We start from the raw sequence: 15,112 nt of genomic DNA on the forward strand, positions 1-15,112 counted from the left end.
CACCACCACCACGTGTGGATGTTATGAGATGAAGTCGTGGGCTGCATATGCGGATGCTTGTGAGAGTGACCAATGTCAATTGAGAGTTGAGATTTGACACAAATGTAGTTGGGTCTCTGCTGATCAGGAGAACGGCTATGCAGTGCGTCAGGGCGTGCCGGGTGGACTTGTTGCACGTGCTGGAAGATGAGACTGTCGCATGGCTCTGGTGGCTACATGGCCTGACGTCCACTCATAAAACATCGACATACACGTGTATTCATTTTCCTTGTGTATCTGGTGCTCTGTGTGAAAGTTACTTGTCAAAGAATGAGCTCAAAAAAATGCTTATAATCAGACAAATCTGAGAACCACGACGCTCGATATTGCGCCCTTCGCCTAAATGCTCTGACATGGCAGTGTGGTACGCGATGCAAGAGAACTCTATTTAATTGCCAAATCGAACACGCCCGCATCGTTCTTGGTATTACGTGACTGTGGATTGCCCGCGAGCATAGAGCGTAAGGTCCAGGAAAAACGTGTGGCAGATGATTGAGTTAACATTGAAAATATGACAGTAGAAAAAATACTCAGGCTACCAGACTGTTTGGTCTCATCCGTACTGTCTTCAACTACCACACTGCAGGTCAAAACAGCACACAGACTCACTTACCCACTCACCCACCTGCACCTCCAATGAACAGTTGGCTACGTATGGTGTGAAAGAAGTTCAACATATATACATACACCCACTACACTGAAGGTCTAACACTTCCCTTTCTGCTTCTTCCCACGCACTGCTGCACTTTGGAATGTATTACCATCGTTGCTTTTCCAAAGCTCTCATAATAATAATAAGAATCTAAACATTATAATTTTGATAGCGCTATTTGTTCCTGGCCATTCGACTATTTGGGGCCTTTGGGATTGTGTTCGACAACTGTGTAAAAAATAATATAAATCAAATGAGCTTTGTGTTCAAACTTAACCCGTAATCATTCTTACTCCTTACACAATTCCACATACACACGTAGGAGTCACATGACTCGGCAAGGATATTCGCACGAGCAGGGCCTGTCAGTAAGGGGTGGAACCTTGTGGGTTATCATGTTGAAAGAGCAACAGTGCAACATCAAGCGATGCGTTTCAATGAGGAAGTCTCCCTCTGATATTCACGTTGCAGCAGCCTGCGCGGAAAATGCTTTGCATGAACCGTGCGCCAAGAGACAATTGTTTTCAGTTGAAGACTTCCTTGGCGAATACCAAGCAAATGAGCCCCGAAGTGTGGGAGTAGAGACCCCAGACACTGTACATGGTGCCGAGGGGCAAACGTTGCAGCAGCGAGCATTGGTGACGATACTCTACTACCGATAACTCGTAATGAGGATCAAACCGGTCCGAAGCTGTTGATCACTGCATCACTGCATTTGCTCAAATGTACTTTGGTGATAAGCGAAGACAAGAGGCCCACAAGTGCAGTTCTTTATGAACTTCTGGTGTTTTTTTGCAGAATGCACAAAGGCTGAGTGGCTTTTACACATTATTTTTGGGAAATGTTTGTAAGCTCCATGGCTGCCCCTAGAAGTCAAACGATCGCTAGCAGTGATGCAACGGCGCGGGAGGAAACTGCTGCTTCGAGGAGGGACCCACGCGGTGCCGGAGCATGGATGGCATGGGCCCCGCAGCAAGGAATGAAATGAGGCCCTCATAGCCCGGCGCTTGGGCCCCTCTGGCCTCAAGCCTGTGAGCTGTGCTGCAGTTTCACCCCCTGCACACTCATTGGCTATGCAACTGGTCCCACACGAGAAACTCCAAGCTCAGTTTTTAAAAATATTATGAGCAGAATCAATGATTTCGTTCACTGTATTTCATATCATTGCACGTCCGATGAGCACGGTTGGCTACGTACAGTACGAAAGAATCTTCTTGGTTCTTTCGGTAAAGTCACGTAGAAGGGAAATAATAAAATAATAAAAATAAAACATAATAAAATAATTCTCACGGCGTTGTGGCCATTATTTTATTATGTCTAATTTTTTTTATTTTATTATTTCCCTTCTACGTGACTTTACCGAAAGAACCAAGAAGATGAATCCCTGCAGTCACGAAAGCTTTAAATCGGTACGAAAGAAGTTTCAACGTACATACGTAAGAGCTACCACATCTGGGAGGCTCAGCGAGGACACGTGCCGAGTTTGTAGCTCCTCCCTCCTTCAAACGGCCCCACCCATTTTTCTATGACCACGCCCACTCAGCCACTAGCCCCGCCCAAAACTCCGTGTAGACACGCCCACTTTGTGGTAGCCCCGCCCCTTTGCCTGCATTGTGAGTCGGGCAAAAGGCCAGAAAATGTCGCTCAACATACGGAACACATGGCACACATTCTAGGGTTTTTTTCGGTAAAATCACGTAGGTAAAAAATTAAAATTACTTGAAACAGCAATCGTGCTGTGACGGTTCCACCTGAAGACGGAAGCTTGTGTTGCCTCCGAAACGTCGTGATTTTTTCTTTACTTTTATTAATTTTAATTTTTTACCTACGTGACTTTACCGAAAAAACCTAAGAACATGAATCCTTGCAGTCACGAAAGCTTCAAATCTAAACATGGAACACACGTCTGTGAACAAGAGATTTGCAGCTCATCGAATTCCTCCAGTGTCAATACATATTCCGTTTTTTTTCATTTTGATTCAACGACAGTAAACAGCCATCATTCGCCACCAAGGTCCGCCGATGCCATCGCTGACCTGGGGTGGCCAGGCTAGGTTCAAGCCGAGGCTGCGTGGAGTGAAGGCTCAATGGGAAGAGGTCACGGGGGGAGGGGGGGGGTACAGACCCAGGTAATTTGGGTAAACAGGTGAAGTCATCATACTGACACACGCACACACATACCACAAGTCTATATATACACACACACACCAAAACACGAGAATTTGCATTCACAGTGACAAGCTCGAATACAAATGGCCACACGAGCACATACAGCCTACACATGTGACACAAAAGACAAAGACCCCCCGCACCGTATAACCTTAACAGACTGTTGGGGCAAGTGCTGTTAGCGAGCACCTGTGAAGGCCGGCATAGCACACGAGGGGGTGGGATGGCCAACACCACGCCCGGCCGCTTTTGTCTCCCAAGTGGCGATGTTTACACACCGCACCAGGTACTCATTTGAGGACAAGTCGATGTAGGAGAGACCCAGGGCAGGCTCAGATAATCGTCACTGGTGTTGGCCATGAGCGGGAATTGAACTCGGGTGGTTGGGTTCGTAGCGCATCGCACTAGTCTGTTAAGGCTACGAGCCAGTTTTCACAGAGTACACAGTTAGATTTCTGTTAAGGTCACGCATAGCTTCAGCGTGAATTTACCATAGCGAGCCATCTGCTACAAAGTGGAGCTTAAAGACCACACGACATCATCTCTCACAAGAGCAGATGTTTACGTGTGTGCGTGTATGTGTGTGCGTGTGTGGGAGCGGTAGTGTGGTGGCTAGCGCGCCGTGCTACGAACCCGGCGAACCGAGTTCAATTCCCGCTCATGGCCATCACAAAGTAACAATCATCTGAATTGGTCCTCATCCTCAAATGAGTACCTAGTGCGGTGTGTAAACAACATCACCACTTGGGAGACAAAGGCGGCCGGGCGTGGTGCAGGCCACCCACCCCTCAGGTACTCTTCCGGCCGTTCATCGGTGCTCGCTACAGCACTTGCCCCAACAGTCTGCTAAGGCTATACGGGGGATCTTTGTCTTTGTGTGTGTATGGAGCCATCCATTTAGAACGTACGCAAAAATCTGTCAAAACTTGACCCCTCCACCCCTCCCTGTACGCACGCGTACTTTTTACACCCCCCCCCCCCCACCTCCCGAATCCTATAGAACGGCCGATTTTTAATCCACGCAGAAATGATGAAGGATTAATAATATTCACGTGTTTAAGCAAACAGATAGTCCACTGCCGGACTTTCTAACTATCCGTACATTGTCAGTAGACCCCCCCCCCCCCCCATACGCAAGCGTACGCATTTGGGTTAACCCCCCCTCCCCCCTCCATATGTACGTACTAAATGAATGGCCCCTATATGCATGTGTGTATATATGCATGTGTATATGTGCATGAAGATATGCATGTGTGTATCTATATATATATAAAAGGGAAATTTGTGAATATGTGTGTCTGTTGGAAATGTTTAGCATACTTCCCAACAAGCAACAAACTTGAAATTTGGCATGTGGGTAGCTTCCAGACTGTACACAATGCAAACAGTATAAAAAATAGACTTTTGTATTTTGAGGGGGGGGGGGGGGGTGCGCAATAATGCATATATTTTGCACGGCAAGTGAGCGGTGACGTCACATCTGTGATGTCACCCGCATGCTGCAGCATCACGCAGTGTGCCTGCTGACGTCACGCATCCCCCCCACCCCCACCCTCCGCGTAGGCCGTGTGTTAATCCAAGACAAGAATCCAAGTCTCGGGTGAAGCCGGGTAGTAAGGCTAGTATGCATATAAATAAAGATCCCCGTATAGCCTTAACAGGCCGTAGGGGCAAGTGCTGTTAGCGAGCACCTATGAAGGCCAGAACGGTACACGAGGGGGTGGGTGGCCAGCAGTGGCGATGTTTAGACACCGCACCAGGTACTCATTTCAGGCTGAGTCGACCTAGGGGAGGCCCAGGACCGGTTCAGATAATCGTCACTGGTGTTGGCCGTGAGCGGGAATCGAACCCGGGTCTCCAGGTTCATAGCGCAGCGCGCTAACCGCTACACTACCGCTCCCCACATACACACATGCACATAGCCTGGTACAAGCACCGTGGTGACGTCACTGCCACTTAGTGCCCAATGGTGGTTGTTATTGTCGTTGTAGACATGCGTGTGTGTGTATCCACCAGTGCGTACCGTGAGTCGGTGCCCCAGTGGCAGGCGTAGATTTTGGCGAGGTGACCACGCAGAGTTCGCCGAGTCCTCAACTGGATCCGCCCCACGGAGTCCAAGCTGGCTGTGACCTACAGCCACACAAACAAAAGTTCCCCCCAGACAGCCTTTAACTCGCTGTTGGGTCACCTGTAGAGGCTGGCACAACACACAAAGGAGGGTGGTGGCCAACAACAGGCCCGTCCGCTCGTGTCTCCCCAGTGCCGATGTTCGCTCATTTAAGGCTGAGTCGACCCAGGGGAGGCCCAGGACCGGTTCGGATATCCGTCAATGATGTTGGATGCGAGCGGGAATCGTTTGTGTGCCAACTACCCAGCCAGTCAACGTGGAACCGTTGGGCCATGCCAACAAAATCGAACCATGCGCCAAGGTCGAGCCAACGTTGGCATGTATACCGGGATACAGCCTCTCCCCACCGTTACACACACTAGGAGCGGTAATGTCAATGCATGCGTGGATGTAAATCCATACTTGTCAACCCATACGGTTTACCCGTATTCTTGTACAGGGAAATTGAGTTCTCAGGTCCATACGGCGTACAGCCGTTTGAATGCGGGCAATATTTTTTTGTCTATTTGTGTTTCTCCCTTGTGATGGAACTTTGTAGGATGAACGTTGGGATCTATAAGGACACGGGGTGACCAATAAGGGCTGAATTGGTCTGTAAGAAGGTAGGGCACTGATAAGGGGTTGACAGGTATGTAAATTACATCCATTATTATTGTGCTTAACCAGGAAAACCTCGCCGAGTCTCTAGACTATTTTAAGGAGGGTACTGCCAGGTGTTTGCAGGAGGACGGTGATGTTGCTGCTGCTGTGTGTGATCCCAATTAAGTAATTTTCTGGGGAAATCTTCAGCTTTGGGATGTTTGGTCACTACCAGTTACACAGTATGGTTTGTTTGCTATGGGAGGGAACTGGAAAAATCAGAGAAAACCCAATACACAGAAAGGCACCTGAGTAAGGAGTCACACCCAGGCCCTCCTTAAAGTAAGGCACAAGTCTAACCCCTGCGCTGGCCAAATATATAACATTCATAGTATTAAGAAAATCTTCAAAATAGTGAAGAGAATATAATTACTTCGGATAATTAATGGACTAAACGTTTAAAATCTTGATCATAATAAAAGTGATGTTTCGTTTTATATAGCGTTGTTCACGCAAATTGCGTTTAAACAATGGCCGAGGAAGCGGAGACGAGCGGGAAGTGAGCCACGCGGTGAGCCAGCGCCAACAATTGCCCAAGCTCTGCAGTCCTCTATATATTTCGTTAATTTCAGCCAGTTAATCAGTGTTTATACATGCAGGAGAAAACATAAAACATTGCAGCAACTATCACACCCTTTGCATCAGGGCACTTTAACCGTCTCTTCACGGGGCACGAAATGTCGAATTCCCACAAAGTGGTATGTACGGCACATACTTGGTTTAGTTTAGTTGATTTCAACCATGTGATACTACACGTACTTAGTTGAGTTTACTTTGTTTAAACAGGAAAGAACTCGAGAGACCAGGTTTAGTGTAAGTTGCACGACTGACATGGGTCAGCAAAATGCTAAAAACCAGCACAAATTAAATAATATACAGGATAGAGCCGTTTCAATACGGGCAATTTTTTTTTTACGATTAGTTTGTGTTTCTCCGTTGTGATGGAACTTAGTAGGATGAACGTTGAGATCTATAAGGACACGGGGTGACCAATAAGGGTTGTAAACTATGACTTTAACATAGCCACTTCCGTGACCAGTTACATGCTAATTCCTCACATTACTATCATGCTAATCTCCCAGTTACATGCTAATTTATCACTTTAACATCATGCTAATCTCTCACATTATCATAGCTACTTCTATGCTAAATTCCTCTGTTGATATGTAAACTTCTTTGTCAAGGCTTTCTGCTCCTCCCACCCAGCTTAAATACGCTGCCAAGCTTAGCGGTGTTCATTGGAGCGATGTCTTTCCGACAGCTCTGATTCTTCACCTGAGGACGGCTGCTTGTGTTGTGGCCGAAACATCGTGAGAATTATATTTTAGTATGTTTTATTTGTATTATTTTATTATTTCCCTTCTACGTGACTTTACCGAAAGAACCAAGAAGAACATACAGCAATGAAGCAAATCTAATTCAGGGCAAAGACAACCGCAGCACAAGCGAGATGGCAAGTTGTTGCACAAACACAAATCGACGCTGCGCAAATTGGCTCGGGCAGATTATTTTTAGATTTGTCAATGACAAACTGCAATTAACACTGAGCAGTGAGCTGTTGAGGTGAGGATCAGAGTGAGGGGAAGGGCAACCTACTAATTCACTTAATTCACAGACCCGGAGCCAACCGCAATAATCGGAGGTGCGGGGGGAAGACAACAAACTAAACACAAAAATAAGTTCTACAGAAATTTGTTTCAAATCCAGATGATTTAAAAGTGCATAACTCCAGTGTCTTCCTATTTTCAAGTCTTTTTTTCATGTTTATTTATTAGCCATAGCCCTGTGAGCCATTCGGCTCTTGAATCGGTTGCATCCGCAACAAACAAAAACACGAACAAGTGAACATCTTAAAGTGACTATGTGACTATGTGCAAACTAAAAATCCAGGAAAAAAAACAGCAACAATTCCAGAAAAAACACCGTACACCAATGCTGTGTGCAAAAATGCCAGTGGGATGCAAGTCAAACAACAACAACAACTACAAGACAACTTAGATTAAGGCCATCAGTCTAACTCCAGTACTACAACAAACTCTGTACTAATTGGAAGGAAGAGTGTTCCTGACGGCCGCAGAAGCAGATCTGAAAGTGCGCGATGCAGTGGCCGTCTGTGTTCGATGGCCAACCAAAAGCTGCTGCAAGGATGACCAGAGTTTGCGTGATGGTTTATGCTCCTTGACGAGATAGCCATGGTATCGTGGTTCATTTGTGGCAAGGAGATGATGATTGTTGGCCATGCCGATACACAACCAATGTGACCAGTCAGGTAGTCAGCCAAAGTGCCACTTGCTCTGATATCATTATTAATTATTCAACAATGGACATTGACCAGCGTGGCCAAGCATGATGAACTAATCACCATAACCGACATTGCTTGGGGATACCTTCATCCAGCAGTGGATTGACAAAGGGCTGTAAATGATTTTATTTTTTATCACTATACTTATAACCTTTGTGGGGTTGGGGGGGTGGGAACGTTGGTCAAATATTGCCTGTTGTTCAACGATAATTTAGCGTAAGAATTTAATTTATTATTTTATCTTTAGACGTGACTTAACCGAAAGAACCAAATAATAATTCCTGCAGTCACGAAAGTTCTAAAATTAAGAATGTTGGCAAACTATTATCTTTAAAGAATGCCGTTGTCAAACTGTGAAACCTACAAACAGGAAAGAAGGGGCAACAGTACCTGTGCGAAGGTGGTGTCGGCAAATGCTTTCCTGGCCTCCTGTGACACACAACGGCACAGGCAGGGATCGTGAGAAACAATGGGCAGGACACACGCACGCGCGGCAGGCGATGCTGATGGCCGATGCTGATGGCGGTGGTGGCGGTGGTGTTTGTGGTCCTGTCCTTAACATGGCAACAACAACAAAAAATCTGCCACTTAAAGCGCAATCGTCGTATTTATTACTTGTAAACATGACATTCGAAAATTCTATACAATGTAACAATTTCCCACCCCCACACAGCGATTCGATTAATTCTCAGGAATTGAGCTCGTAACCCGATTCAAGAAATTTTTACTTTTCACCACCCACTTTATTTCCCGAATTCAGCTATGGCATCGCGTCACGAAACGAAGCACCCATTGTGATTGCTCGCACAGTGGTGCAGTGCAACTCTTCGTGTAAGAGAACGGCCCCCGCAGAAGTGGATATCACAGAGCTACCGCCTGCTCTGCCAAAGAGGGAAATATTCGTTGCACGAGAGTCAGAACCATTCCCTCTAGCTCTCGAGATAAGATTCAAGCCAAAATTTCGTGCAGGGCCATTTGTTGAACGAGCTGAGAGGCCATGAACTCTGCACGCGTGGGGACCCCAGTGGCATCACGAGTGGCCCCCAGGGTCTCAGCGGTGCCAGCTTGGAGCTCAGATCTCTGTGCCGCCCGGCCACCTTCCAATCATAATTGATTGTTATTTGTGTAATTGTTTTTTTACACCTTACGATTCGCTCTAATTATACGTTTTATTGCTTGTAAACAAATGTTCCGGTTTTCTGAAAAAACAAATCAACTGGCACATTTGCCCATGCGACTAATTGATAGACTCTAGAGGGTTGTGGTAATAAATAAAAAACTGGCATCATACACGATAATCCAACCCAAAATAAATGAATTGTGGATCGTAATTGTGGTTGTGAAAGCCTTCTTCTTCACTTTTTTAACGCGTGTCGTTTGATGTCGCATTGCCACAGTTTTGCTCAGTCCACGAGCCGAAATGTAACATTCATCTATAATTTGAATAAATTTTAAATGCTTGACGCGAACACGCCCAAATTAATTGATTTGTGTTTGGAGTGCAAGAATCGATTGTCCGTGACATATCGACGCGTCGTTACACGCTGAGTTGGCATCGATGAAATGAACTTGGAGGATGATGACGAGGATTTCAGCGGTGGTGACGGTTAAGGTGATGAGTGGTGGTAGTGGTGGTCACATTCAAGAAGTAGTAGCGTAGTGGTTAGCGTGCTGCGCTACAAAACCGGCGACCTGGGTTCGATTCCTACTCACGGCCACCACCAGTGACAATTATTTTAACCAGTCCTGGGCCTCATCTAGGTCGACTCAGCCTCAATTGAGTACCTGGTGCAGTTTGTAAACATGGCCACGAGAGAGACAAAGGTGGCCGGGTGTGGTGCTGGCCACCCACCGCCTCTTGTGCCGTGCCGGCCTTCATAGATGCAACTCGCTAACAGCACTTGCCCCAACAGTCTGTTACAGGCTATACAGTGGATCTTTGTCTTTGATGTTGCTGGCGATGTCTTTGATATTCATGGTGATGTTTAAAATATTACCGATGGTACTGATTGATGTTGCTGTTGAAGCCGCTGCTTATGGGACTGGTAATGATACTGATGGTGATTTAAAGGATGCTGCTCATGGTATCGTTGATGGCGGTCATGACATAAAAGAAGCTGCCGCCACTGACGGTGCCATCGACGGTGTTGTTGTGGTGCTAGTGCTGACAGTGGTGGCGACAACGTTGAGAATGATGCCGACGGTGCCAACGATATTGATGGTGAGAGTGCCGAGGCGAGGCTGATGGTGCTGCTCGAAGATCAAGGGCGCGCACCTTGATCTGGTTGCGTAGCTGTTCCGCCTCCTGGCGTAGCTTCTCCAGTTCACTCATTGTGGCTGAGCGGTGCGGTCAGAGCGAGGCACCGTCCCTGCGCACCAGCAGCAGCAGCGGCAGCGGCAGCAGCGGAAGCAGCAGCACCAGCAGCAGCAGCGGCAGCGGCAGCACCAGCAGCAGCAGCAGCAGCAGCGGCACCAGCAGCAGCAGCACCAGCAGCAGCAGCAGCAGCAGCGGCACCAGCAGCACCAGCAGCAGCAGCAGCAGCGGCACCAGCAGCAGCAGCACCAGCAGCAGCAGCACCGGCAGCAGCAGCAGCGGCAGCGGCACCAGCAGCAGCAGCGGCACCAGCAGCAGCAGCACCAGGCAGCAGCAGCGGCACCCAGCAGGCAAGCAGCGGCACAGCAGCACCAGCAGCAGCAGCAGCGGCACCAGCAGCAGCAGCACCAGCAGCAGCAGCACCAGCAGCGCGGCACCAGCAGCAGCAGCGGCACCAGCTGCAGCAGCGGCAGCAGCGGCAGCAGCAGCAGCCCAGCAGCACCAGCAGCAGCAGCGGCAGCGGCACCAGCAGCAGCAGCGGCACAGCAGCAGCAGCGGCAGCAGCGGCAGCAGCAGCGGCAGCAGCCCAGCAGCAGCAGGACAGCAGCAGTCGGCACCAGCAGCAGCAGCAGCAGCACTGCAGCGGCACCAGCAGCCAGCAACACCAGCAAGCAAGCAGCGGCACCAGCAGCAGCAGCAGCAAGCCAGCGGCACCAGCAGCAGCAGCAGCAGCAGCGGCACCAGCAGCAGCAGCGGCACCAGCAGCAGCGGCAGCGGCACCAGCAGCAGCAACACCAGCAGCAGCAGCGGCAGCGGCACCAGCAGCAGCAGCAACACCAGCAGCAGCAGCGGCAGCAGCAGCAGCAGCGGCAGCGGCACCAGCAGCAGCAGCGGCAGCAGCAGCGGCAGCGGCACCAGCAGCAGCAGCGGCAGCAGCAGCAACACCAGCAGCAGCAGCGGCAGCGGCAGCAGCAGCGGCAGCGGCACCGGCAGCGGCAGCGGCACCGGCAGCGGCAGCGGCAGCGGCAGCGGCAGCGGCAGCGGCACCGGCAGCGGCAGCAGCAGCGGCAGCGGCAGCAGCAGCGGCACCAGCAGCAGCGGCACCAGCAGCAGCAGCAGCGGCACCAGCAGCAGCGTGTCCCGTCAAACACAGCCTCGCAGAGTGCTTGTACCGCCCTGTCCAGCTGGTCATCATAATCATCAGTCTCTGGTGAAGTCTTTAAAATGACGGTGTCGTCTCTCGTGGAGTATTTACACAATGTGTAGACGGTCCCCGTCTCTCACAATGGGTCCCCTAGAAGAAAGAGGCTGACAGGCCAGTGTCACTGACAGCTCTTTAGACAGCCGGCTGATAGACCGACAGTCTTACGTTCGTCAGAACGAGTCATCAGTATCAAAGGAATTACATTTTAACTCAACCGATGGCGCTTGTGTTCACAAGTCACGGACGTAAAGTGTCCCATAGTTTCAGAAGTATGGATGACTCATCCTGAGAATCGGAATCTTTATTTATCCTGAAGAAATCCGATGGGCTATGAAGCTCTTTTTACACAGATGTCCAGTAGGACCGGGTCAGAGAGTTACAACAAATACAACAAACGGCAGCAGTGCAAAGTATAGGAAAGGTAAGCAGATGACAAAAATAAATACGTAAAATAGATGAAGAACATAAGTTCAAACTTCTTAAGTAAACCAATTCCCAAGTTTGGACAAGGCAGCAAAACAGCAAAAACAGTCCCAGACCACAGCAACACAACACAATTGCACATTCAAATTGAACTAACGATACACGGGTCAGGAAGAAACTTACTAATTACTTTCGCGAATGCATCCTGTAACCAATAGACTAACAGACGATACTCTGATAGGAGATGGGGCCCCTCTGGAGAGGCAAAAAAATATACGGAAGACCGGCCTCTGATTTGGCATGGTCTGTGTACAACGGCAGATCACGGACCGGCCCCTGATCGGACCTTTAGACGATAGCAATGGCTTCTGGTGGGTGGGTAGAGGGGGGTAGAGGTCTCTTCCAGAAAGCAAATATACAGAAAGCCTCTGGTCTCTCGGCAACATTATCTTCAGAGAGAGAGGGAGAGGGGGGGGAGGAAACTCACACGTACTCTGACGTTACAAAAACCCCAACAACATCGTGACGAAATTAGGCCTGCGGCAATTTTTGCCAATGTATTTCCACGAACCAGGTTGAGAGAGCAGAGAAATAAGAGAGAGAGAGAGAGATAGATGTCCTCTGCGTGGGAAAAAAAAAGAAAGTGTGCCATCATCATCCCGCCGTTGGCGACGTACGGTGCGAATGAAGTTCAACGTACAGAAGTCGAAGTGCTGAGTCAGCATTATTGTGGTCCCGTGTTCCAATCCAGGCAAGCTGCCCTGTGATTAAACTGGGTTTTCAAGTGGAGTGAGGTTGATTGCCTCTGCCTCGTCTCAAATCACAGCGCGCGCAAAGCTGCGTCGTTACTTTTCGTCTTGAACTTAATTTGGCTAAATCTGGCTCTGAGAATTCAAAGTAAAAAAAAACACATTTACCGGATTGCCTGCCACGCGGCTATCTCGCCTGCAGAACGCACGGGAAAGCCTAAAGGATGTCAATGTCGCTTGAAGTTTTTTTGAAGTCCTGCAGAAAAAAATCTCCTACATATAGAACGTTAATCGTTACATATATCACAAAGCTAGAGAGATCGACCTGTGGAAATATATCTAAATATACACCCTGCATAAAGAACGTAAAACGATACAACCACACACACCACACGCACGAACGCACGAAACGAAACCAGAACACACGACATCCTGACTCAGCCAAAAACTAATTCTGTACAAACTAGCAGCGGCAGAGCCTGCAACACAGGCACACACACACAACAAACACACACAACAAAATCCCACTCTGTGATCACAACAACAACAAAACCATCTCTCTCTCTCTCGTGTTCGCGAACACCTATTAAGGCCGGCACGGCGAACAGGAAGAGTGAAAAACCCAGAGAGAAGACGTCGGCGGCGTCGTCGTCGCGAGCTTTGTCCAACTCACCTGCTGCGCTGTTCCAGCTGATTGTGTGTCTGTCTCTCTCTCTCTCTCGCCTTGTCCCACTACCCGCGTGTGTGTGTGAGCGTGTGTCTGTGTGAGTGTCCCTCTCCCTAAGCCGTGTCCCTGTGTCCAGGTTAAGTCTCTCTGCGTTCACCCCCCACCCCACGCCCCCTCTCTCGCTCTCTCCGCCTCCCCGAGATTAAAGCGACTCAAACCCAGGACCCGGCAGCACTGACGTTGACAGGCGGCTAGAAATCCGCGGCAGCATCACACACCCACACACAAACCTACCACAATACACACCCACACACACCTACTACAATACACACACACACCTACTACACTACACACACCCACACACACCTACTACACTATACACACACCTACACACCTGCTACACTACACACACACACCTACCTACTACAATACACACACACACCCACACACACCTACTACAATACACACACACACACCTACTACACTATACACACACCTACACACCTGCTACACTACACAAACACACACCTACTACACTACACACACCTACTACAATACACACACACCTACTACACTATACACACACCTACACACCTGCTACACTACACACACACACACCCGCACACCTACTAGACTATACACACACCTACTACAATACACACACACACCTACTACACTATACACACACCTACACACCTGCTACACTACACACACACACCTACTAGACTATACACACACCTACTACAATACACACACACCTACCTGCTACAATACACACACACCTACAACAATACACACACCTACTACACTACACACACACCTACACCTACTACACTATACACACACCTACACACCTACTACAATACACACACACCTACTACACTACACACACACACCCCCACACACACACACCTACTACAATACACACACACCTACTACAATACACACACCCACACACCTACTACACTATACACACACCTACACACCTACTACAATACACATACCTACACCTACTACAATACACACACCCGCACACCTACTAGACTATACACACACCTACTACACTACACACACACACCCCCACACACACACACCTACTACACTACACACACACCTATTACAATAAACACACCCACACCTACTACAATACACACACCCACACACCTACACACACCCACACACCTGCTACACTACACACACACCTACTACACTAAACACACACACACACCTACTACAATACACACACCCACACACCTACTACACTACACACACCTACTACAACACACACACCCACACACACCTACTACAATACACACACACCCCCACACGCACACACACACACGCAACAAAGACACAGATCCCCCTTGTAGCCTTTGACAGACTTGTGGGCCAAGTGTCGTGAGCGAGTAACTTCACCTATAAAGGCCGGCAGGGCACACGGAGGGGGTGGGTGGGTGGCCGACATCACGCCCGGCCGCCTTTGTCTCTCCAGTGCGGGAGTTTGCACACCGCACCGGGTTCTCGTTTTTAAGGCTGAGTCGACCTAGGGGAGTCCCGGGACCGGTTCGGATATTCGTCACTGTTATTGGTCGTGAACGGGAATCGAACCCGGGTTGGGCCTGGTTCGTAGCACATCGCGCGAATCACTTCACACACACACACACACGTGTGCGTGCACACGTGTGTGTGTGTGTGCACACAGCAGCAGCTGCAGATGCCATTTGCCACCATATGGTGGTGATGGTGATGTCACCGTGGTGCTTGTGCCCGTCTAGGTGCACTTTGAGCCCACGCAAGATAAAGACAAAGATCCCCCGTATGGCCTG

The 15,112-nt window shown here is 49.0% G+C and overlaps 1 protein-coding gene across 3 annotated transcripts in view; it reads right to left on the reverse strand.

The window, feature by feature from the left end:
- LOC133348594 (guanine nucleotide-binding protein G(I)/G(S)/G(T) subunit beta-1-like) overlaps positions 1-13,451 on the reverse strand; it is a 29,720-nt gene extending 16,269 nt beyond the window's left edge. For 2 of the 3 annotated variants that reach the window (XM_061561499.1, XM_061561500.1), the window contains exons 1-4: positions 13,293-13,451; positions 10,205-10,298; positions 8,320-8,358; positions 4,884-4,990 (exon numbers count right to left, since the gene is read on the reverse strand). In XM_061561499.1, the coding sequence (XP_061417483.1) occupies positions 4,884-4,990; positions 8,320-8,358; positions 10,205-10,261 (203 nt within the window). In that variant the 5' untranslated portion in view covers positions 10,262-10,298; positions 13,293-13,451. The other variant, XM_061561501.1, reaches the window with a different exon arrangement.
- Positions 13,452-15,112: the final 1,661 nt, after the last annotated feature.

This window comes from Lethenteron reissneri, chromosome 27 (genome assembly GCF_015708825.2).
Source record: "Lethenteron reissneri isolate LAM-NWPU_2019-01 chromosome 27, ASM1570882v1, whole genome shotgun sequence".
Taxonomy (NCBI): Eukaryota; Metazoa; Chordata; class Hyperoartia; order Petromyzontiformes; family Petromyzontidae; genus Lethenteron; species Lethenteron reissneri.